At 39.4% G+C, this 22,662-nt stretch overlaps 2 protein-coding genes across 3 annotated transcripts in view; both read right to left on the bottom strand.

Annotated features, from left to right (window-relative positions):
* LOC142344936 (NEDD4 family-interacting protein 2-like) overlaps nt 1-22,662 on the bottom strand; it is a 316,413-nt gene that overhangs the window by 52,347 nt on the left and 241,404 nt on the right. The gene's annotated exons all lie outside the window — the stretch shown is intronic.
* LOC142344933 (uncharacterized) overlaps nt 105-22,662 on the bottom strand; it is a 54,412-nt gene continuing 31,854 nt past the window's right edge. Inside the window, exon 4 of the mRNA XM_075397018.1 lies at nt 105-564. Within this exon, the coding sequence (XP_075253133.1) occupies nt 131-564 (434 nt within the window). The 3' untranslated portion in view covers nt 105-130. The remainder of the gene's footprint in view (nt 565-22,662) is intronic.

The following is a 22,662-nucleotide window of genomic DNA, read 5'->3' as shown; positions in this document are numbered from 1 at the left end:
CAAGATCTTACTAAGACATATACAGTTTTGTCAAGAAAATCAAGATGTTTATTTTGGTAACATCTATCAATTTTGATTGCACTTACCTCAAATGAGAAGCAAAATGAAGCAGTACAATATAAATTCTAATTTACTCATTAAAATTGCACAATTGATAAACCAAAGATCTATCGTAAAAGGGACACAGTTGCAAGTAGTCTTCCAACTCAGAGTCTAAACTTAACAGTTTCAAATCTTCTATCTCGATCACTTTCTGTCGAATGAACAATCGGCTTAGATATTTGAGACCGTGGGGGACTGAATGACGAGAGAAGGGTTCAACCAGCTTAGCCGGAACTCCGAGTTGCGGGTCTGTGGTTGGTTTGTCAGTGCTCGATCCTGATTGGCTGTCAGCTGAAGAGTGACTCATCAGCTGCTGTGATTGGTTGCTTGTGTTGTTGTTGTTGTTTATTTTAAGGAAGTAGAGAAAACTGTGGGTTTTGGAGTTCTCGATGGCTGCTCTGATGAAGGAATCGAGTGAGTTTGACACGTGACCTTCGGGCTGGTTGGAAAAGGTGAATTTACCTGTAAAGCAACGATAGTATTTATTGGTTGACTCAATTCAAACTAGCTATTTTTAGACACATTCACTAACAAAACTGAATAAACACAGAACAGGCCACTGAAAACATAAAAATAGGAAATCTTAGGAATATATTTAGGAAATCTATAGCCTGCCTTATTTTAGGTGGAAATTAATTGGATCTTCAAACGTTGTTAAAACGTTTGACGATTAAAAAAACTCAATGATTTTGAAAAAAATAGCCTCAAAACACTCCTATAAAAATGACGGAAACCGGAAAAAGATTACACTCCCTTTTCGTCTATCAGGATTTCCGAAAATCTCTAAGGGCATCAATTGACAGCTTTTATCGGCCGACGAAAAGTTTCATCAAAATTTTTAAAATGCAGCTTTGCTATTTTTTAGCTCAGAAAAGGTATAGCAGATTCCAGATTCGCGAGTGACGTGAATACAGAGAAAGAGATCAACTTTTTCAATATCTTTATCAACTTCTTGATATTTAAAGTTCAATAATATATATATATATATATATATATATATATATATATATATATATATATATATATATATATAGAGAGAGAGAGAGAGAGAGAGAGAGAGAGAGAGAGAAGTTATCAAAACTTTCAAATGAATCTTATTAATTTGAGCGGTGACTTGGTTTAGAACTAAAGGTGTTTATAAACTAGTGAACGACAGTTTTTCAAAATCTCCAGTTTAATGTTGATTGAATAATTATGATGGTGCTGCCTATTGCATAAATCAACAAGGAGAGCCTCGCCTGTTGATGTTTGAAGATTATCCATCGAATGAGAACAAATAATTTGGAGACAGTTATTTTTCAATCTTTGAAACTATATTTCTCGCTATATCAATGGACAGTTTATTGAGACTTATTTAACCGCGATATTTTGCTCTAAGCTCCTACGGTTAACTTATATACGTGCTCAGGCATCTTTATATCGCAGCAAAAATATTTTGGTCAAAGTTATTTTTACTAGATATAACGACATCGTATTCTTTAAAACATTGAAAATGATCAAGTAATGATGGAGTAATTGTTAATTTGATATCACAATATTACCATTACATAAAAATATTGACCTCAAACAGTTTGCGACCGTGGAACGTCTGTAAATTTGATATGATATACAAGTAAAGATTTCAGTCATTACAAATTTTTTGTATTTTTAGAGTTTGCTTATGCGCTCTGAAAAAAAATATTGATCAATTTACCTGCAAATTTTGCAGGCAGGCAAAATTGCAGTTCACATTACCTGCAAAATTACTAGCAAAAAACTATACGTGCAATTTACCTAGAACACGTTACCTAGAAATCACCTTCAAACTCAAGCAACAATATTGTATTTGGTATGTAGATTTTGACGTGAAAAACAATCAAAAAGTCTCATTGAAGTTTAGATAGTATTCCTCAATGGATGATTAGAAAAATACGAAGTAAGTCCGAGCAGAAAACTAGAAAATTTCAGCAGAAATTATTATGCCCTATCAGCTATAACCCTTGCTGTCGGTAAATAGTTTTTGGCATGCTACTCTCGACTTTTTATTTCATTTTCATGGCTCAATTGGACTTTTCAGATAATAAGGGTCGGGAAAGTGATGTAGACATGTATACCGACATTTTTTTTTAAATCAAGTGCCATTAACGTTTAAAAAACAGATTTTGTTTCTTAATGTGTGCTGAACTTGCAAAATTGGCTGTTTTTGAGCATTTCGTGATCCATATTAAGATATCAGATATATCTGGTAGATTGATAAAACTCCTTCCCGGATCATCAATTGTTTTTGACTATTAATAATTTGCATCTATTCTTTTTCGGCCCCCAAGCTTGGTGGGAATATTTGTTTTATGACCCACAAGCGCACGTGCATTATTTTTACATAGCAATGGGATACATAAAAACACATAATTATTAACTGGGGTAATAAAAATTACAGGACAACGAAACAGAATAGGTCCAAAAATTGAGTAAAACTTTTTTCTCTAGACCACTAATTGATACTAATAAAAATAGTTTTTGCACAAGTGACACAAACGGAAAAGATTCGAGTTAAAATTGACAAAAACTAGGTTTTTTGTACACGAGTACTAGCAAAACTCAAATTCTCAGTTTTTCTATTTAGTGATGGGAAAACTTGGACAAAAACTGTTTGAAACAAGTTTAAAAGTATTTGCTGAGAACCTTTTTGTAAACTATTTGTTGATTTGCCGGAAAACTTCATGTTGTGGCTGAGCTAACTAAATCAATTACCAAATTAAATAGCGCTTCAAGGCCATTTCAAGCCTTGAAGCTAGAATAGCTTGAAGAGCGAAATTTAATGCTACATACTACTGAAGCCATATAGATTTGTTCATTTTGTTCAACATTTATATTTAGTAACTATTATTAGTGCACAATCATCATTCACGAAGTTTAACTACAACTCTAACTCAACTACCGCGACTATCACCAAAGTAGTATTGCTAATTATGCACAGAGTACAAGTGAACAAAATTCACGCGAAATAGTTAAAATAGCTTTAGTTTTTCCCTCCCCGAATCTGGCGAATAGTCAGTTGAAAATTTCGGAGTTTACCATTGAAGTCGTCGAATTTCTATTTGAAGATTTTTTTGGAAGAAAAGACGAAATTCATTAATAAATTGCATCAGATTCTTCGCGATTGGGTTGCGAATCAACCTGTTATTGATACAGAATATTCGACAAAACTTCTACATGGTTAACAAATTTCCCATGAAATCAAATTCAAACTGAAAAAGTGACGTTATGGAAAAGTGTTCACATTCTGTTGACATTATTATCTATAACCAATCAACAGTTGAGTTTGACTGGTAAATCCACGTGACTAGCAGCATAAAAAGAGCTTGAAAAACTACCAAAAATCAGTTGAAACTCGTAAATGTGGTCATATTAGACTGAAATAAAGTGCGTATTGAAGCCCACTTTCTTGAGCGGAAAATTACATTAAATCGTGTATTGTTTCTGTATATCATATTAGTGGTTGTACAGTTTCAACTTTACTTGGACTTGTGAAAGGAGAATTAACTTTGATATTCTCAATAATTCTTTCTGAGGAACGAAGTTCCTAAGTAAGAGAAACTTTGTGCAAAGCATAATGTCAGTTTCTTTTACTGGCCTTAACGAAGCCTACTCTAGTTCAACATTGGTGTTATTGAAATCAATAGAGAGATTTTGAAAAATATTATTTTTATTATCAGATTTGCAACTGGTAGAATAGCATGACAAGCGAAATTTAACGCTACATTCTATTGAAGCCATATGGATTTCTTCATTTTGTTCAACATTTATATTTAGCAACTATTATTAGTACACAATCGTCATACAAGAAGTGAAACTCAAACCCGAACTGCCTCAACCACCAGCAAAACAATACTACGACATAACAGTATTGCATCAGATTCTTTGCGATTGGATTGCGAATCAACCAGTTATTGATACAAAATATTCGACAAAACTTTTTTATAGTTAACAAACCTCATGACATCAAATTTACACTGAAAAAGTGACGTTATGGAAAAGTGTTCACATTCTGTCGACATATTTATCTACAACCAATCAAAGATGCAATTTTGACATGTACGGCAGTATAAATAGAGCTTGAAAAACTGCCAAAAATCAGTTGAAATTGGTTAATTTTGTCTTATTAAACTGACACACAGTGCGTATTGAAGCACACTTTCTTGAGCGGTACGTTACCTGTTATCGTGTCTTCTTTCTGTAGATCATATTAGTGATTGTACAATTTTAACTTTACTTTGACTTGTTGAAAAGAGAATTAACTTTGATATTCTAAAGACTTTCTTTCTGAGGAACAAAATTCCTAAGTAAGAGAAACTCTGTGCAAAGCACATAGTCAGTTGCTGTTAATGGTTTTAACAAAGCCTAACATAGTTTTGATATTGGTGGCTATGGAAGCCAATTGAGAAACACAAAGTTGTTTATTAAATTGAATCAAATTTATAATATCTGGGTTGCTTTAAAAGCGCCCCCCCCTTAACAAGGAGTTTCGCTACAACTTTGAAATTTGGTTGACAGTTACTTGAAATAGTCTTTAAATTTTTTTTAGAAGCAGAACTTGCAATATCGAATAATAAGTTGAGTTATTAACAAAAACTCAACAAAAATTTGGTTGTTTCAATTTGAATTATTTTGTTATTCTGAGAGAAACAAGTTTGTTATACAGCAAAACTGAGCGATTATTTAGCAGGAGTAATAGAACAACAAGTAATCCAACGGTAATCTACATTATAGCGGATAATACAGTTCACAAAAGTTAACTGCAAAAACACAATATCCGGACAGATTTGAAACCGCTGAAACGAACTGGGCGGTGTAAAATTTTCCTTGACTTTGATAGGAGAGCATCCGTTACACTTCAGAACAAATTTCATCAATTCGGCTCCAGAAGTGAGCAAAGCACCAATAAAAGTTGAACTGAATTTCGTTTCAGGGACCTTGAAAACTTGTACATCAAAAACACTTACGCAAAGCCGACTGAAAAAAAATGATGATGCGAAAAACTGAACACATTGTAAACTTGGGGCACATTGAACAACTTTCAATAACTCTTTTTGTTTAGTATTCGCTCTTTTATCGATAGCTGGACGGGAAATTTTTTGATCATCGATGCTTTGAGAAATGAGCAAGATAGCAACAAAGTTTGAGCACGAGAACTACTTGTCATCTCATCGACTTAAAAGGGTTTTGTTCAACTATGTAGCAAGGACGTTATAATTTGATCAACATGTGTTTTGTTTCAAGAGAAAAGAGCTCTTTTTTCAGAAATACCTGATAGCTTGAAGTCATAAAAACAATAATTATGAAATCATTAAGTGTGCATTTCTGTGCTAAGTTGTTTATATTCGGATCCCTGTGGCGATAAAGATACAGCCGTTTTTGTTTAGAACTAAATAATTAAATAATGAATCACTGGAGTGTGCGAAGTATGATAAATATTCAAAGAATACTTGTTTTCGCTTAAGTAACAATCAGTTTTGGGTGAATCATGCCACTGTACACTGGTAACACTGTCGAGTTGTAATTAGACTGGTTAATTAAGTTTATTAAATCATCTCAGCAACCAGACAATTCTTGGCATAACTTTGCAACAAAACGTTGCGTCCAGAAATTAACTTAAGTTTGCACTATCAGATCTCGTCGCCAGTCCCTTAAACGTCATTCATTTAATCTTAATTTGATCTTAATTTACACCTCTTTTAGTTACAAATTTTTACTTCTTATTGTTTTTGATAAATCGTTTTATAGTCGAAATTTGTTCCATTTAATTTTCAGTTGCAACTGTTTATAATTTTACATTTTTCAGTGAGAGATAACTTTGAATTCCGATTAATTCGCCTGGAGCTCAACAAAATTTCCGAAAGATAATTGAGTTGCTTAACGAGCTTACAAAAACGAAACTGAGTAACAGATTAACTGAAGTGCAAATATTTGTTAAAAAGTCCAAGGATTGAGTGTAATTAATTATGACGACAGAACCTGCGAATAAAAATAACAGTTGGAAACGGGAAGTGATGGACTGCAGGGGTGAAACCTGCTGTCTTGCAATATTTTGTCCTTGCGTTTCATCTATGAACATTGCACACAAAGTTGGGAAGAAAGACGTCCGTGCATTATCAATTATGATTTTTATTGGTTATTGGGCGACATGTGGGCTTCGATCCCAGACTGCCCAAATGGGGCAGTTTCATAAAGATTATTTTATTATGTGGGGTGTTTCACTGTGTTTTGTGGGTTTTTTTTTTGTAGCATATTTGAGGTTCGTGGTAAGACAACAGCACAATTTTGGGGGTAGCATTTGATAAAGACTGTCTTATGGCTTGTTGCTGCACCCAACGTGCTCTTTGTCAAATGTACGATCAGGTCAACGAATAAGATCCAATAACGACTACAAACGAGAATGAAAAAGTTGAGCGTGTTTAAATCCATCGCAAACATCTGACTTTATTGGGAAAAACTTATTGTCGGCTCTCCCAAGTTTCTTTATGATATGAACATGACGTAAACATACCATAAACTTATTATTTACATTATACTTTGCTGAGCCTATATTTTATATTTACAAACGCTGTGTGAGTGATTGATTTGTGGGATTCATTATGTCTCCCACCAAAGCTTTTTGAGCAGAAAAATTTAAATCTCGCAATAAAGCGCACGTGACAAATTTTATACTAATGTGAATGTTATAGCTGCACATGATTCGTTATTGGTGGTTAAAAACAGCACTGGCGAAGAAGGGGGTTGGAGGGGGTGGGTAGGCGGAGAGACAGAATAAGAGTCTTGTGCTTGTCCTGTGAATATATTAAATGTTTAGTGGCAATGCTTGTATTTTGAGTCAAACTTCTCTTGGCAACAGATTATCTTTAATTTCCCTGCAATGTTGATAAATTAAAAAGGATTCACTCTTTGTAATCAAACAAGTATTATGTAACTCATATGTCAGAATCTTTGCTCACAAGATCTTCGCATCTTTGTCAGAGGACTTTAAAAGTATTTCAGCCCTCAAAAAACCAGAAAAATATTCGTAACTGGTTTAGCAGAGCTTTTCATTTAGTTTTTCATCTCTAATTTTAAAAATTAAAAACAGGAAAACGGCCCAGAAACTTGTATTTGAGTTAATTTGATCCACAGCAAAATTAACGTCAGCTTCTGTCAACCCAAAAACTTTTATTTTAAGAAAAACATCAGTTTTTTTGTTAAAACACTTTGAAACTTCTATGACAAAATTTAGGACAAAATTTCAAACTCAATTTTAGCTTTTAAAAAAATTTGTAAAAAATTCAAGTGTGTTTATGCTACTGTTTATTTAAAGCCCATAACCATAAGCAAAAACCCAAAAATTTTCAATGCCGAGCAGTTGATTAAAACTTAATTAATAAATTTTCAAATGAAGCAAGCTAAGATTAGCCGATAAGACCAATTCACTTTCTTGTTTAAGAGATCTGATTTAGATAATAATTTTTAGCTGTAAGATTTCTGACGTTGAATTTTCCTATCCCTAAAATTTGTTTGCATAATTAGGTATTATCCGGAAATGTAACCAATTTTCGAGGAACCTCCAAGATCAAGTTATGATTTTTCAGTGCTAGGACACAATTATAAATTTTGGTTCTGAGTTCAGGTTCACGTCTTGGTTTTTTCTTTGACAATAGTGGAATTTTCGAACATTTTTTTGTCCCTTAAAACCAAATCACTCGTGATCTATCAGTCAGATCGCACCTGTAGTTTTGTAAAATCTACTTGGAAAATCAAATATCCTCCAATTTTTGAGAAAAACTCTTTTTCAAATTATTCAGAAACGCTTCTATTCCGCCTGGAGATGTCCGTGACCTAAAGTTTAGATCAAAATGTTAATCGGCTGATACTCTTGTCAGCATATGAAAAACAGAAACCTCAACTAATAACAGTTTTAACCTTGCATACAAATATTGATAAACCTCCAATTCTACTCACCGAAAAATGATCAGAACAAATTTTATAGGAAGGACAAGAAAAAAGGCAGACAATAAAAAACAGCTGAAGTCCTAAGTATTCTGAGTTGACATTTTCTAGTTCTGCAAGGATTATAATTCTGAACATACAGATCTTAATGTTTTTCTCTATTATCGAAGAACTTACATGGAACCTTTGTCTGTTTTAATTATGATTAAATGCAGATCATAATTGTTTTCAATTCACTTTATTTTTTTTACATTATCAAATTCGCGAAGCATTGTGAAGCTCAAACTGACTCTCACATGTAGCTCAACAATTTACTAGTTAACAAGCATTCGATGAGCTCTTCTCGAACATATAAAATATAAAGTACTAATTTTTAAGCCAGATTAGGAATAACTAATTACTTATTTTTGAAAAAAGGTGGATTCAATTTCTCGGATGAGGTTTCGCTTTCTTGGTAGAAATTTTATTTTTAAATAAATTTTAAGTATCGCAACCTTCAAAGCATTGGGATGCTTGTAAATTTTTTACTAACTCATTTTTTTCAGTGTTAAATTTGTCCAGCTTCATTTCTGCTCAAACTGTTGATTGCACAGAAACCTTTTGCAAAACTTTAAAATCCTTTAGCCGAAAAAGAGCATCATTTCTTAAATACTATTTGCTTCTCCAAACATACTAAATACAGACAGCACCGGCTGAAAAGAAAACGTCTAATTTAATTTTATTTATTCCAACCTAAGTTTCATTCCCTCACCTAATATCAATAAATAATGGTTATAGTTTAGTCGCTACATATTTATTCCAACTGTATAATTTCCTAATATTTAAGTATTCACATCAAAAGTCTATTGCGCTAAAAAATATTGTTTAAAAAACAATGGTCAATATCGAAAACAGACGTGCCATAACTATTGACCACATGCGACATATTTACTCAAAAAAATTCAATTTGGAGCGTGACTCTTCCATGTTTTTTATTCCCTCTTTTTGTTCACATGTGCCATAAAAGTGTCAAATTTGAAAACTGACACCGACTCTATTTGCATAATAGCCCATTAGAAATGAATTTATTCACAAATGTGCGATTCAATGTTTGAAAAGCGCATTATTACTTGTAACGGATGAATGTGTACTTAATATATTGACGATATGATAATTAGACGGTTTAACCGCCAAGAACAAGAATACTTTTTTTACAAATACTCATCTTGCAATTTTTAATTAGGTTTACTTAATATTTTGTACAACTCAGAGATGAACGTGTTTCAATTTCGATAAACGCGATGATCAATTTTCTCACTTATTCCATGTCAGTGTTGGACAAACTTTTTATTAGCATCAAGATCACAATATTTCTATAGAATTCATCAAATTTGCTCGAATCTCAAAACCTCATCGGACGCACTGATAAACGCTCCTCTCCCCTCTTTTTTGCTCTTCTTTATACTGCTTAGCGTATCATACGATAGCTTTGCACTCAAGATTAAAAAAGAGATACAAAAAGTACAGTAAAGTTTCTCAAAAATTGGAGACATTTGACGCTCTTAAAAAAGATACTACGTACTGTGATAACTTTTTGACATCTCAAAAATGTAAATGATACTAATAAGAGAGTCGGAAAAAAGATGAAACTTCGTCGAGTTCAGAATTTGTAGTTTTTATACATCAGAAAATTGTCTGTATTTTGTGTTTTAGTGAGACATGTATTTTTCCTTCTATATTGTTTGTAAAATTTTTTTTCAAACGTAGGAAATCATCGATACAATCGGCTTCAAAATACAAGAATGAGGATACCAAAACTCCGTGAAAAAGTAATTTTGAACAGAATTCACGGTGTTCAAGAAGTGCGTTGAATTTTTCAATTTAAAAACAAAAAGAGCGAAAATATTTCTTCCAGTAGTTTTTGTCAACGAGCAAAAAAAGAAATTTCATTAAAGCTGCTTGGTCTTTTTATAATATTTCTTTCATAGATTTCTTTGAAACAACACAAGCACAATCGGAAATTTTACTACATTATATACAGAAAAACTCAAATTTTCGTACGATAAAAAATTGTTTATCTTTACGATTCAAAGGGAACATACCGAATCTTGCGAAACCGAACCTACCAAATCCTTCTTAGGTTCCAGGCCAAAATTACCAACTGTTGCCTGCCAAATCGAACAATCTGAACATACCAAGGTTTTTTTAACGTCGTATTTCAGTCTTCTTAGCTTAGGGCCCGGAACCAATAATTCAACAAAAGTTTCAACAAAAAAATACAAACAAAAACTGATCCTCAGGTCATTCTGCGAGTCACATTCTATCTCAGAGCTTAATAACTTATTTTCATTATAGAAAAAAATTAGAAGCAAAACAAGATGAGATTTCCACCGATGAAAAAACCCAAAATGTATTAAAATAAGGAAAATAGAAAACTGATAGTGAAAAACAATTCCAAGCAAAAGAGAAAAGTTTGACATTTGGGCAAAACCCCTTATCTTAAAAAAATACGAACTTGATGATGACTCAGACGGGTCAGTTGGCTAATGAATGGTAAAATAAAAAATGGTTCAGGCAAATTTAGAGAAATCACTCCGCTTTCCACGTGTTTTCTCCTGCCGGATTTTGTCAAAACTGGAATGCAACAAATTGCAGATGTAAGCCAGCGAATCTTTTCGTTTGTCTCAATTCTCAGGTTCATTATGTGATATGCAAAAGGTTGACCCTTTATTTTGAAAGTATAAATGATTGGACCCTTAAAATATGTCCTGTCTAATTAGGTGCTTCAAACGCCACTAATCAGGTGAATGTCTTTGTGTGCTATGGATTGTTACAAAATGTAGAATTTCGTATTTAGACTAGGTTAATAGGCGGGGAGACACTACCACCCGAAATCCTAACTTGAAAGGTTTATTTTGGTGGAAAGGTTTTCTACAAAGTTTACTCACGGTGTCCCCGGCTTGCTCTGTCTCCGGCTCAGAATCAACTCGGTTGCTCAAAGATAAATTGATATAATTTGATAGTATAAATCAACAGAATCAAGAATAAATCAATTTGGGTTTTAAGCAACAGAAATTAATTCAAATTAAGATAATGGAATTTATCACAAGATCCCAAACTCTCTAAATCAAACTGAGTAAGTAAAGTTATCTGCTCTGATATCAGCCTCACGAACCTCTCGTTCTTGGCTCTCGATATTCTTTACAAAAGTCATTCTTCTATCAAGAAAGACCAACTTCACTTCACAACAGCTCTTCTCTCTCTCTTTTTTATTACTTAAGTTGAACTCCTCTACGATGTCAGAGTTATTTGGAGCCTTCTATAGCTCTGCTGCCACAATAACAACCATGTTGGTTTACTCCCTCTTGGCAACTACTCGAATCACGACGTATTACAACGCGTGAACAACAACTTTGTTCAAACCGCTGCTATGGACAACAAATGGTCCTCACTTACGTAGAGTTCGTTATGACTTTAAAAGAACAATTGAATGACCTGAACGCCTTCTTTATACATTGCTGACTTCTACTTAAGCTATTTAAACTAACACAAAAGCCGTATCAGACTCATGACGCTACCAATTAATCAACCGGTCAAACTATGAACTCAAGAATCTAAGCCTTATTTGGAAGTCTAAAGTTCCCCCCATGGTATCTCTAAAACAAATTCCCTGGAATTGACAACAGCGGAACTTGCCTCAAGGTATGCACTAACTCCCTATCAAGTTTGAGCATGTTGAGGTAAATTCCGAATCATAACTAACTTTTATAAATTCGGTCACCCCCAGAAAATCACTATTTTACCTACTCAACTTTCAAATCCACCTTAATTTGTCCCACCAACATTCGATTCACCAAATGGTGTTCAAATGCAAGCCATTATAGATGCTAACAACTTGTTTAGGACCGATTTTTGAATTTCAAGTTGTATCCATTTTTATTGCGACATTTTGCGAGAAAAAGTAGGTTTTCACAAATTTTACACTCCTCCCTTCTAGACTATTATTCTCCCGAATAATTGCTAAACTTAGAAAAAGACTACTCACTATACTCATACTACCTTGACCCCCTGTCCCATTCGCTTTAATTTGATTTTAATAATAATATACTATAGAATTTAGGATCAAATCAGCCTCTTTTCCACCAATCGTGAAACTTTAGCTGACAAAAACGCAGTCATCTTCGCTGGAAATAGACTCTAGTTCAAAAACTCCTCCACTCTCCGACTCCGTCGATAGCTCTTCGAAGTAGGAGGAGTAGCTGGTAAGCCTGTCGGTAGACCCCACCCTCAGCGAATCGATACTCTCTGAGCCAACACTTGGATGGAAGGAACTAGCTCCATCGCCCTCCTCTGCAATCTCACTGGAATTGGCCGACCAATCCTTCGATAGGAAGCCCCTCAGCTCGTGCCATGGGCCACTCCCCTCCTCCAGAAGGACAAATCCACCGTCTTCCCTCAACTCCACTATCAGATAGTGGAAGGACACACGGATCATTTTGATTCGTAACCTCAGTCCCAACATAAAGGACTCCCACACCCATTTCTCCTCATCCTCGAACTCATCCGGATGGTATTCGGGGATCACCGGGTACATTGTTAGATCCATCACGAACGGGCGTTGGCTGTTATAATTTCACTCTTCAACTTTCTGAAGCCTAAGTTACTGAACTTAGCGTTACGATAAAGAGAACCAAAATGAATTGTCTACTTTCTGATTTTCTCATTCTCCACACAGTTTATCCTCTCCTCGGTCACTTACACCAGTTTCGTTCTTCTTGAATCTCATTAGTCTTTAGTAATTGCTTGCAGAACAATCAACTCAAAGCTGAATAGAGCTCATTAGTTTTCAACAGCAAAAAAATGAACAGAAATCACTTCTTTGTACAACCAACGCGTGCTTATTTTGACTTCTACTGTTTAAATATCTCATTGTTCCAAAGCTTTCATTGTAAACAACACCTTATATCTTATCACAGCAAAACAAATACAAATGACCGACACCAAATATTACATTCCGGCGTTAGAAACTTTGGTTGGGGAGGGATTTTCTAATATTCAAATTCAGGAAAGTCCCACAAATTATTACGAGTTTACTATTGTCATTGACCCTGACTCAATTGATAGCTTAATGTTCAGCACATACGAGACTTACGAATTTCTCAGCTTGGTCGAAGGCCTATTTAATTCGGGTCAGTTGAATAGCTCGTGGGATGTCATAAGCTTACTAGATGATCTGAGACCACGAGTTGTGTTCCCCAACCGCAGAAAGGAATAATCCTTGCTCGCCTCCCCCTATATTTCAACCCTCTAATCCATACTTACTTCTTCCTTTACTCTTGTAGCCTTACCGATGCTTACGTATCTTATATACTTAAAATATTTTAGTTTTTCTCCCTTTTACCCATCGATCAGTTTTCGAGAGTTTGGGATTTTCAAATAAGATCATATAGATCTCGTATATACAAGTAACACTACATAAAAAAATATATTTACAATGAAGCGCAGTCTTATACCCATTCCGCCTAGGAGTTAAAGGGGGGGTTGTAAAAACCCATTGGAGTTACCCTGCATACTCCCTAAAACAATTGATATCAATTACTGCATTGGTGGGGGGGGGGTTGTTCTAGTCTGGCGCTTCAATTCTTTTTATCTATATACAATGAAAGTAACAAGTAACACTCTAATTAAACACTAGAAGTAAAGGGTGATTAAGGCCTACCACATAAGAAGTCGAAGTCAGAGTGATCAAGGTCAAAGTATACAAGCTTAAGTCTGAGTATTATCCACTAGTACAGGAACCGGTTGCTTCTCATAACTCCCCACCACGCAATTGTTCACCAGGTGAGAAAGACCTCTCCTGGGGTAGCGACACTCTCTTCACTCTCATGCCCATTCCCGTGCTTGTGTCACGTCTTGGGGTCTCCGACATCGACGCCGGCGAGATAGCCGCCTCATTCAGTTCGAAAATCGAGTTGAAGCTGGGTGGAGCTCCAAGAGGTGGTGAAAAGCCAGGTTGACCGGTGCCAGGTCTCGATGAAAAGTCAGTACTGTCATCTCGGGGTATCCTCGACCACGGAAAGCGGTTCCTTTGTTGTCGGAAAAGTCTCTTATACAGCGGGGCGGGGTTCTTCATACAAGATCGATAGAAAAGGTATGCCATGAAGAACAGGACTATGGCTAATAAGAACCACACCACAACATTGGCTGGTCGGCTATGATATGCACTCCAATGAAAAGGCATGTGTTGGTTAATAATTCCTTCGGCAAAAGGACGAGAGATCCGCTCCATACTTTCCTCGTCCACAGTCTCTTCGGGCAATTCGATCAGGTTAAGTCTTAGAACCTCTAGCATTTCTCCATGAGCCTGATCACGAAAAGCATTGGGGATCTCTGCTCCTACTCTTTCGGATTCCACTTTCCTTAGCGTAGCAAATAGGGTGCGCAGCAAAGGATGTTGCTGGATATTGATCATCATTCCGCTGCTGTACTGACATGTCCTGGGGTCCGGGTACAGAATTAGAGTTCCACTGGGGTTCTCAAATCGTCCATCGCAAGGTGGCCGGAGCAAACAGCTACGACATCCAGGAACTGGGTAACCAGTTTGCTTCAACCCATAAGTAAAATTGAAGAACTTGTAGGCAGAAGACCTCGCTGTAACCAAGTAAGTCGAATCGTCTAAGTAGTCCGCTGTTGGCTCCTCTGGTAGTACAACAACTTCCTGCGGGCACAGCTTCAGGGCGGCGGCAGGTAAGTCAAAAAACAAGCTGGATAGACAAGTGGCTTCACTCGTTCGGGACATTGAGAATGGTTTCAGACACAACTTCAGACGGTTAGTTCCTACACAGTGCGAATTAATTTTCTCTTCCGACACTTCAGCGAAATGGTCTCTTCTCTCCGAAACTAAAGGGTGAGACTTTCGGAACAAATATTGGGTTGCCGTAACTCCATCGTCAATAGGTTGGGGCAACGCCACAGCTCGATAGACATGGTACAATCCGCTAGTGTGATGAAGAGGGATATTTACGAGTACGTTAATCCCCGTGGTCGTTATCACTGTAGAATCCACTAGCTCAAATCCGTAGTAGGTCATCAGCTCGGATCGAGGTATGGCTTCCCGCATCCTGTCTAGTTTCAAACCATCAAGGACCTTCTGCAATACTTCTGGGGGAATTAGGGTAGCTGGAATTAGTCCCCTTGTCAATGAAGACAACGCATCATCCAAAATGTATCCAAAGTTGTGCAACCCGATTTTGAAAGCAATAAGTTCCTCCCGCAGTGCGTTCAAAGCTTGCGAGTAATTTAGCATGGCCGTTGAAAATCGTGAAGCCTCCTGGTAGACATCGTGATGTTTCGAACTGACGCATAGCCGCTGGCCATCCAAAGCTCCGTCGGTTTCCTCCAACAACCGATTCATCGCATCCCGGATCATTTGGAAGTTCGCATTCGCATCGTGAGAAACCATTTTCAACTGGTTCTGGGTCTTGTTAAGTGAATGCCCAAGCAAATGAATCCGCTCCCCGGTTTCCAAAGTTATCGTCCTGACAGCTTTGTCAAGAAACTCTGCCTCCCGTCCTAACTCGTCAATTGCTTGCCTTCCTCCACAAAATCCAAAGAATGAGAAGTAGTGACAGAATCCCTGCTTGAGGACCGGAGCCAGAACGATGGCGGCCGCGGCTCCAATCAACAGTGGTTTCACCCATCGTCGCTCCCTACTGTGAATGTGTAAAGAACCATTGATGAACGTTTCGGCCCGTATCTTCATTTCTGCTAGCACTCGAGCAATGTCGTCCACTTCGTATTCTATACCCTTGAGTGCTATGTAAGTGACATTGATATAGCTCTGCGTCAGTTCCTTGTTTCCACAGATTCGTTGTTTGTAGTAACCGTTCCAGCGTTTCGCAAACTTGAATTGAAATTCTTGAAAGGCAACGTCTAGGTGGGTCTTGTTGATAGCCGGAAGAATAGGAAAAGGGATGGACACCCAAGTCGACTCCATGGCACTAGCTATGATTACTGGCGTCTCCGTGGTGAAAGCCGCTCCTGCCGTATGATTGAAAGAGATACCTTCCAGCTTCATTGCTTCCATCGGTCCCATCACCGCAATTGAAATCAGAATGAGGTTGAAAGTCAGCATTGTCCGGTTGAATGAATCCTAAACAGCCTGTCGTTAGTTGGGGTCGATAACTAAAAAGTGTTGCGTTAAGTTGTTAGTAGGTGGTAGTGCCTCCTCCCATTGCTATTAGTTATTCGTCAATACCCAGCCGAATGACTGGGCGGATCTCTCGTCTGGGTCGTCTTGCAGGTCCCGTATCTTGAGAGACTACTGTTACCTCCCTAGGTTCAGGAACACCCGATGGCTGGGCTTGGGCTAGTTGCCCTGGTTCACGAAGAGGTGACTCTACTCGTGCATCGTCAGCAGTTACTGGCGCTTCCAGCCTGCCCCCATCAGTTGGAATTTCCTCCGGTACCCTGGCTGGTTCCGTTACAACTTGCTCGTGAAACAGTTCCTCCAAATTCGGCACGTCCTCCTCAACCCCTTCATTTCGTTCCCTTCTCTGTACAAGGCGTCGCATCCTGGCATTCTGCTCTGTTGGGCGTAGATCGAATCCCTCCTCTTCCCACTCGTCTTGATCTACGCCTGGATGTTCAAGAAACCCTTCGGACCTGGGAGCCGTAGTCCTCTTCTTTTCCTTTGGGCTCCAAGCATCGCCTTCCTCCAGGTACGGTTTGAGCATATTGTAGTGTAGTATCCTCCATTTTGCCATTTGACTTGGTTTCGCTACTTTGTAATTAACCTCCGATGTTCGTTCTAAAACTACATAAGGACCCTCCCACGGTAGGAAGAACTTCCGAGATTTTGCTTTATGCTTTGAGTAAACCCACACTTTGTCCTGCTTTTCATATGGTTTCCCATAGACTTTCTTGTGGTATTGATCCTTCTGCCTCCTCTGGTTTACTCCTAGAGATTCCCTAGCGGATGCATGAGCCTCTCTGAATAAGCGTGACAAATCCTCCGCAAAGCTGTCTCTTGTAAGTTCTTCGTCGTGGGGCTTTGGATAGAATAAGTCTATGGGGTACTGGCACTCCTGTCCATACACAAGGCTGTAAGGAGTTGCTTGTGTAGTCCTGTGAATTGTGGTGTTGTAAATAAAACTTAAATAGGGTAACAGTTTATCCCATGTTCGCGGGTTGTCCGCACAATACTTCGAGATGACATCGGCAATCACCCGATTGTGCCTCTCCACTTGCCCGTTGCCTTGAGGGTGATATGGTGAGGTCCTAGTTTTATCAATTTTCAACAGCCTGCAGACCTCCAGCATGAGCTCACTCCCAAAGTTCTTTCCCTGATCCGTGTGAAGTACGTCAGGTACACCAAATCGCAAAATCCAACTTTCCACAATCTCTTTTGCTACATCGGGTGCTTCAGTACCCTTCAATGGGACACTGACCACATACTTCGTGAACAAATCTGTCATGACTAATATGTGCTTGGCTCGCGTTTCGTTGGCCATCGTAACTGGACCCAAGATATCTGCTGCAACCGTGTGGAATCGTATCCCAACTTTAAATGGCACAAGTCCTCCAATCCTCTTCCTCCCAGCTGTAGTCCTAGCTGCACACGGCAGACACCACGCTAGCTTCTTTTCAACATCTTGTCTCATGTGTGGCCACCAGAAACGTTGGCGGATTCTCCTTAACGTCTTCTCTACAGCAAAGTGCCCCCCACTGACTGGGGATGCGTGCAACTGATCAAGAATTTCCTTCCGGCCCACTACGGGAACAACGATTTGAAGTATTGGGGGTTTTCCGTCCCAGCAATACCATCGCCGGTAGAGGATGCCTTTCCTCACGGTGAGTTCGTTCCATCTAGACCAATATGCCAATACTTCGGGCCCATGCTGCACTGCTTCTTCTCGCGTCACTAAGTTGGAACCAAAACTCTCAAGATCTCCTCCCGGATTATAGGGAAGCCACAGGAAAACTCTGCTAATAGCTTCGTCCTCCTGCTGCATTTTCTCTACATCAGGCGTCTCTCTACTCCAAACTATTGCTTGACCATCCAGTGCATCTTCCTCCGAGTCGGCGCCTCCTCCCACTTCTTCTCGGATCATTCCACAGGATTCTCGGGTTCTTGCCAAAGCCACTTCTAGGGAAACAGGCTCAGGACAACTACCAGTCAATTCTTCTCTCTCCCCGGGAGCCCAGTCTGGTTCTTCTGACGTGCGTCTTGATAAACCGTCAGCATTGCCATGTTGATTGCCTGCTCTGTGCACAAACATGAAGTCAAATTCCTGAAGCTTCTGAATCATCTGAAAGTCATCCCATCCGCGTCCTGTCGAAACATCCAACGCAAGCTGGCGTGGTCAGTTCTTAGGACGAATGGAACACCCAACAGATATGGTCGGTACCACTTCAGGGCCTGTATTACCGCCAAAGCCTCTCTTTTGGTGGTCGAGTACATCATCTCTGTCCTGCTTAACACTCGTGACGAAAACACCAGGGGTCGATCCACTCCATTGATTTCGTTGGAAAGTACTGCCCCAATGCTAACATTACTGGCGTCAGTGTCTACAATGAATGAACCTGAATAGTCTGGGTACTGGAGAACGGGGGCAGTCACCAGCTCTAATCTCAACTGGTCAAAAGATGCTTGCTGAGCTGGGGTCCACTCAAATCGTGCACTCTTCTTAGTCAAATCATGCAAGGGTTTGGCGATGCTTGCAAAGTTCTTGATGAATCTTCGACAGTAGTTAGCAAATCCAATAAAGGACCGGACATCTCTCACTGTCTTGGGAACGGGCCATTCCTTAACTTTTGACGTCTTCTCGGGGTCGGGGGACGTTCCATCTACTCCGATGACGTGACCTAGGTACACCACCTGTCTCTGGAAAAGCTGACACTTCTTCGGCTTCAATTTTAAATTTGCATTACGTAACGTCACGAACACTTCTTCGAGATGCTTCAAGTGATCTTCTGCCGTCTTGCTATAGGTGAGGACATCGTCCAGAAAGATGAGATTAGTTTGGTAGAGACCCTGCTGAAATAGCTCGTTCATAAGTCGTTGGAAGGTTGCGGGCGCATTTGACAGGCCAAAGGGCATTCGGACGTACTCATAGAGACCTCCGTCTGGGGTAACAAAAGCGGTCTTATGTCTATGTTCGGCGGCTACAGGAACTTGCCAATATCCACTTGCTAGATCCACAGAAGAGAAAAATGCATTTCCTCTCAGAGCATCAAACACTTGGGCTTGGTTAGGCATCGGATAGGCATCCTTCACAGTGACATCATTCAGTTTCCTATAATCCACACAGAACCTCCAGCTCCCGTCTTTCTTCTTCTGTAGTACGATTGGCGCACTATACGGACTTCTTGATGGCTGTATGACCCCTCTCGCTAACATTTTTCGAATTTCTTCCCGGATGATTGGTATCCTAGCTGGTGAGATTCGGTGTGGCGGTACCTTGATAGGCTTACTGCTACCCGTTTCAATCCGATGCTCGACCACGGCGGTAGATCCCAGCTCGGAATCATCCAAGGCAAACACGTCTCTGTATTTGATGACAAGGTCCCGCAGTGCTATCCAGTGATCTCCTCGTGCTTCCGGGGCACATTTCTTCAAAATTTGCTCGGCTTCCTGTTCAGGTGAATTTAGAGGAACAACATCTTCACCAGCTTGCATCTTGACCTCATCCCCTGAATTTAGACATAAGTTTTGTTGGCCTCTAATCGCCCCTTCAGCTAAGGTCTCCTCTTCCTCTTCTCTGTTAGGTCCTAAGTTGTCGTCATGCTCACCATCCTCATCGTAGATACTCCCAGAGGCCATCATAACCTCTACTTGGTCTTCCTTGCCAACTTTTTCCAGGATCTGGTGGACCGCTTCTCTCGTTTCGGCTTTATGTGTCGGCTTCGTGTTACCATTCTGCGAAGTTCCCCACAATTTTCCGCTGTTCAACGGTATTATAGCTGACTCCACTGGGGCTGTCCACAATTGGTTGGCCTGCAAATCGATTACACAATTATGCTTTTGAAGATCCCTGAGTCCGAGAATCATTTCCGTTTTGAGTCCGTCAATTATAAGGACTTCACACTCGTCATCAATACCACCCATTTTGAGATGAATTGTTGCTGATCCTGTAACGTTTACATACCGACCGTCAGCTGCTTCCAGTAGTCCACGGTACCGCATCAGTTTTCGCGGTTCCTTAAGTTGGTCAAATGTGGAAGATCTTATCATATTGGTTGAAGCTCCTGTGTCCACCAAAATCTCTATTGGAGTCCCATTTACCTCCCCCGTAACTGTAATACTTCCAGTTCGTTTGTCTGGTTCCCCCTTCACTGCAACTTTGGGTTTGAGAAACCGTGGTTCCGGTAGTTTGTTGACTGCTTCTATATCGTTTAAAGTGTCACGGTTATTAGTTGAATCTTGCTTGTTTTCGGCCGGGATGAAACCTTCTTTCCTAAATCCTTGGAGACTCCCGGCCCGTCTTAGTTTAAATGGTTCTGTTTTGGTTCGTTGCATTCCCGCGCGTAGTGTCCCATCTTAGAGCAATTGTAGCAGCGGACTCCTTGCTTTAAGGTCCCAGACTGCTTCCTATCGGTGCTGCCAAAGTTCTGGCCGTAGCGGCTGGTTTCGGGGTACGGGTTGAACAATCGGCGCGGATTTCCGTCCTGATCTCCTGTTGTTTCTTTCGGTGGTCCGGGGATTACCGAATTGACAAATTTAGTCATCATTTCGGACATCCCTTTAATCATGTCTGCCTGATTCTTTACTTGTTTCTTCATCTCGTCCATTTCTACCTTCATCATGTCGGGTTCCATTTGTCCACTCACAGCTTGAACATGATGTCTTTCCACGAATTGGTCTGACTGTTGAAGGTACCTGGTGGTTGTCAACCGCCTGCGCTGCCTCATTCTGGATCCTCGACTGATTGCGTCGATGTTAAGGGCCCTATCAACAGCATCATTGAACGTGTTGGGGTCCTCCCGCAGAAGCAATTCCTGTATCTCTAGATCAAACAGCCCATCGATGAACTGCTCTCGGTTCATGTTATCCCTCGTAGCTGCATTCATGGTGGCATTGGCAATTTCCCCAAGCGACCTCACCCGTCTGGAGAACTCTCGAATATCCTCTTTCTCACCCTGGGCCAAGTTCTTGAACTCTGTTCTCGCTGTCCTCGGATTCCTGTAGGGTGACATCCTCGGGTCCAAGTACGTCATCATTCTTGCCAGAGTGGGAGCGGGTTGGTCTTGCTCCTGAACTCGATAGTGTCGGGGCATGGCATTAAACTCCTGCATCGCCCAACCAACAAGAAGGGTAGGTATTGTGCTTCGAGCCTGCTCATCCGTCCAACCATGTTTGTCCATGAGGTATGAAAAGTGGGCTTTCCATGAAAACCAATCGGGAAACAACGCCGACGGGAACTTTTCGGGCCTGCCAGCTGTGTTGTTAACCGCCAACTGGTTTTGAGCCACGACCACAGCCTCCGCAAAAAGCTGTCTTTCGTTTTCGTTCATTGCTTACTTATGAACACAGGACTTCTTCGTCACGAACGGAGCTCGGATTACTCTCCGTGCTCAACTGATTGTAAGTGTACTCGAAGAGAACCGGCCCACCCAGGAGCGCCACTGTAGAATTTCGTATTTAGACTAGGTTAATAGGCGGGGAGACACTACCACCCGAAATCCTAACTTGAAAGGTTTATTTTGGTGGAAAGGTTTTCTACAAAGTTTACTCACGGTGTCCCCGGCTTGCTCTGTCTCCGGTTGCTCAAAGATAAATTGACTCAACTCGGTTGCTCAAAGATAAATTGATATAATTTGATAGTATAAATCAACAGAATCAAGAATAAATCAATTTGGGTTTTAAGCAACAGAAATTAATTCAAATTAAGATAATGGAATTTATCACAAGATCCCAAACTCTCTAAATCAAACTGAGTAAGTAAAGTTATCTGCTCTGATATCAGCCTCACGAATCTCTCGTTCTTGGCTCTCGATATTCTTTACAAAAGTCTTTCTTCTATCAAGAAAGACCAACTTCACTTCACAACAGCTCTTCTCTCTCTTTTTTATTACTTAAGTTGAACTCCTCTACGATGTCAGAGTTATTTGGAGCCTTCTATAGCTCTGCTGCCACAACAACAACCATGTTGGTTTACTCCCTCTTGGCAACTACTCGAATCACGACGTATTACAACGCGTGAACAACAACTTTGTTCAAACCGCTGCTATGGACAACAAATGGTCCTCACTTACGTAGAGTTCGTTATGACTTTAAAAGAACAATTGAATGACCTGAACGCCTTCTTTATACATTGCTGACTTCTACTTAAGCTATTTAAACTAACACAAAAGCCGTATCAGACTCGTGACGCTACCAATTAATCAACCGGTCAAACTATGAACTCAAGAATCTAAGCCTTATTTGGAAGTCTAAAGTTCCCCCCATGGTATCTCTAAAACAAATTCCCTGGAATTGACAACAGCGGAACTTGCCTCAAGGTATGCACTAACTCCCTATCAAGTTTGAGCATGTTGAGGTAAATTCCGAATCATAACTAACTTTTATAAATTCGGTCACCCCCAGAAAATCACTATTTTACCTACTCAACTTTCAAATCCACC

This window comes from Convolutriloba macropyga, chromosome 8 (genome assembly GCF_964194025.1).
Source record: "Convolutriloba macropyga chromosome 8, txConMacr16.3, whole genome shotgun sequence".
NCBI lineage: Eukaryota > Metazoa > Xenacoelomorpha > Acoela > Convolutidae > Convolutriloba > Convolutriloba macropyga.
This window is presented reverse-complemented; position numbering and strand designations above follow the sequence as displayed.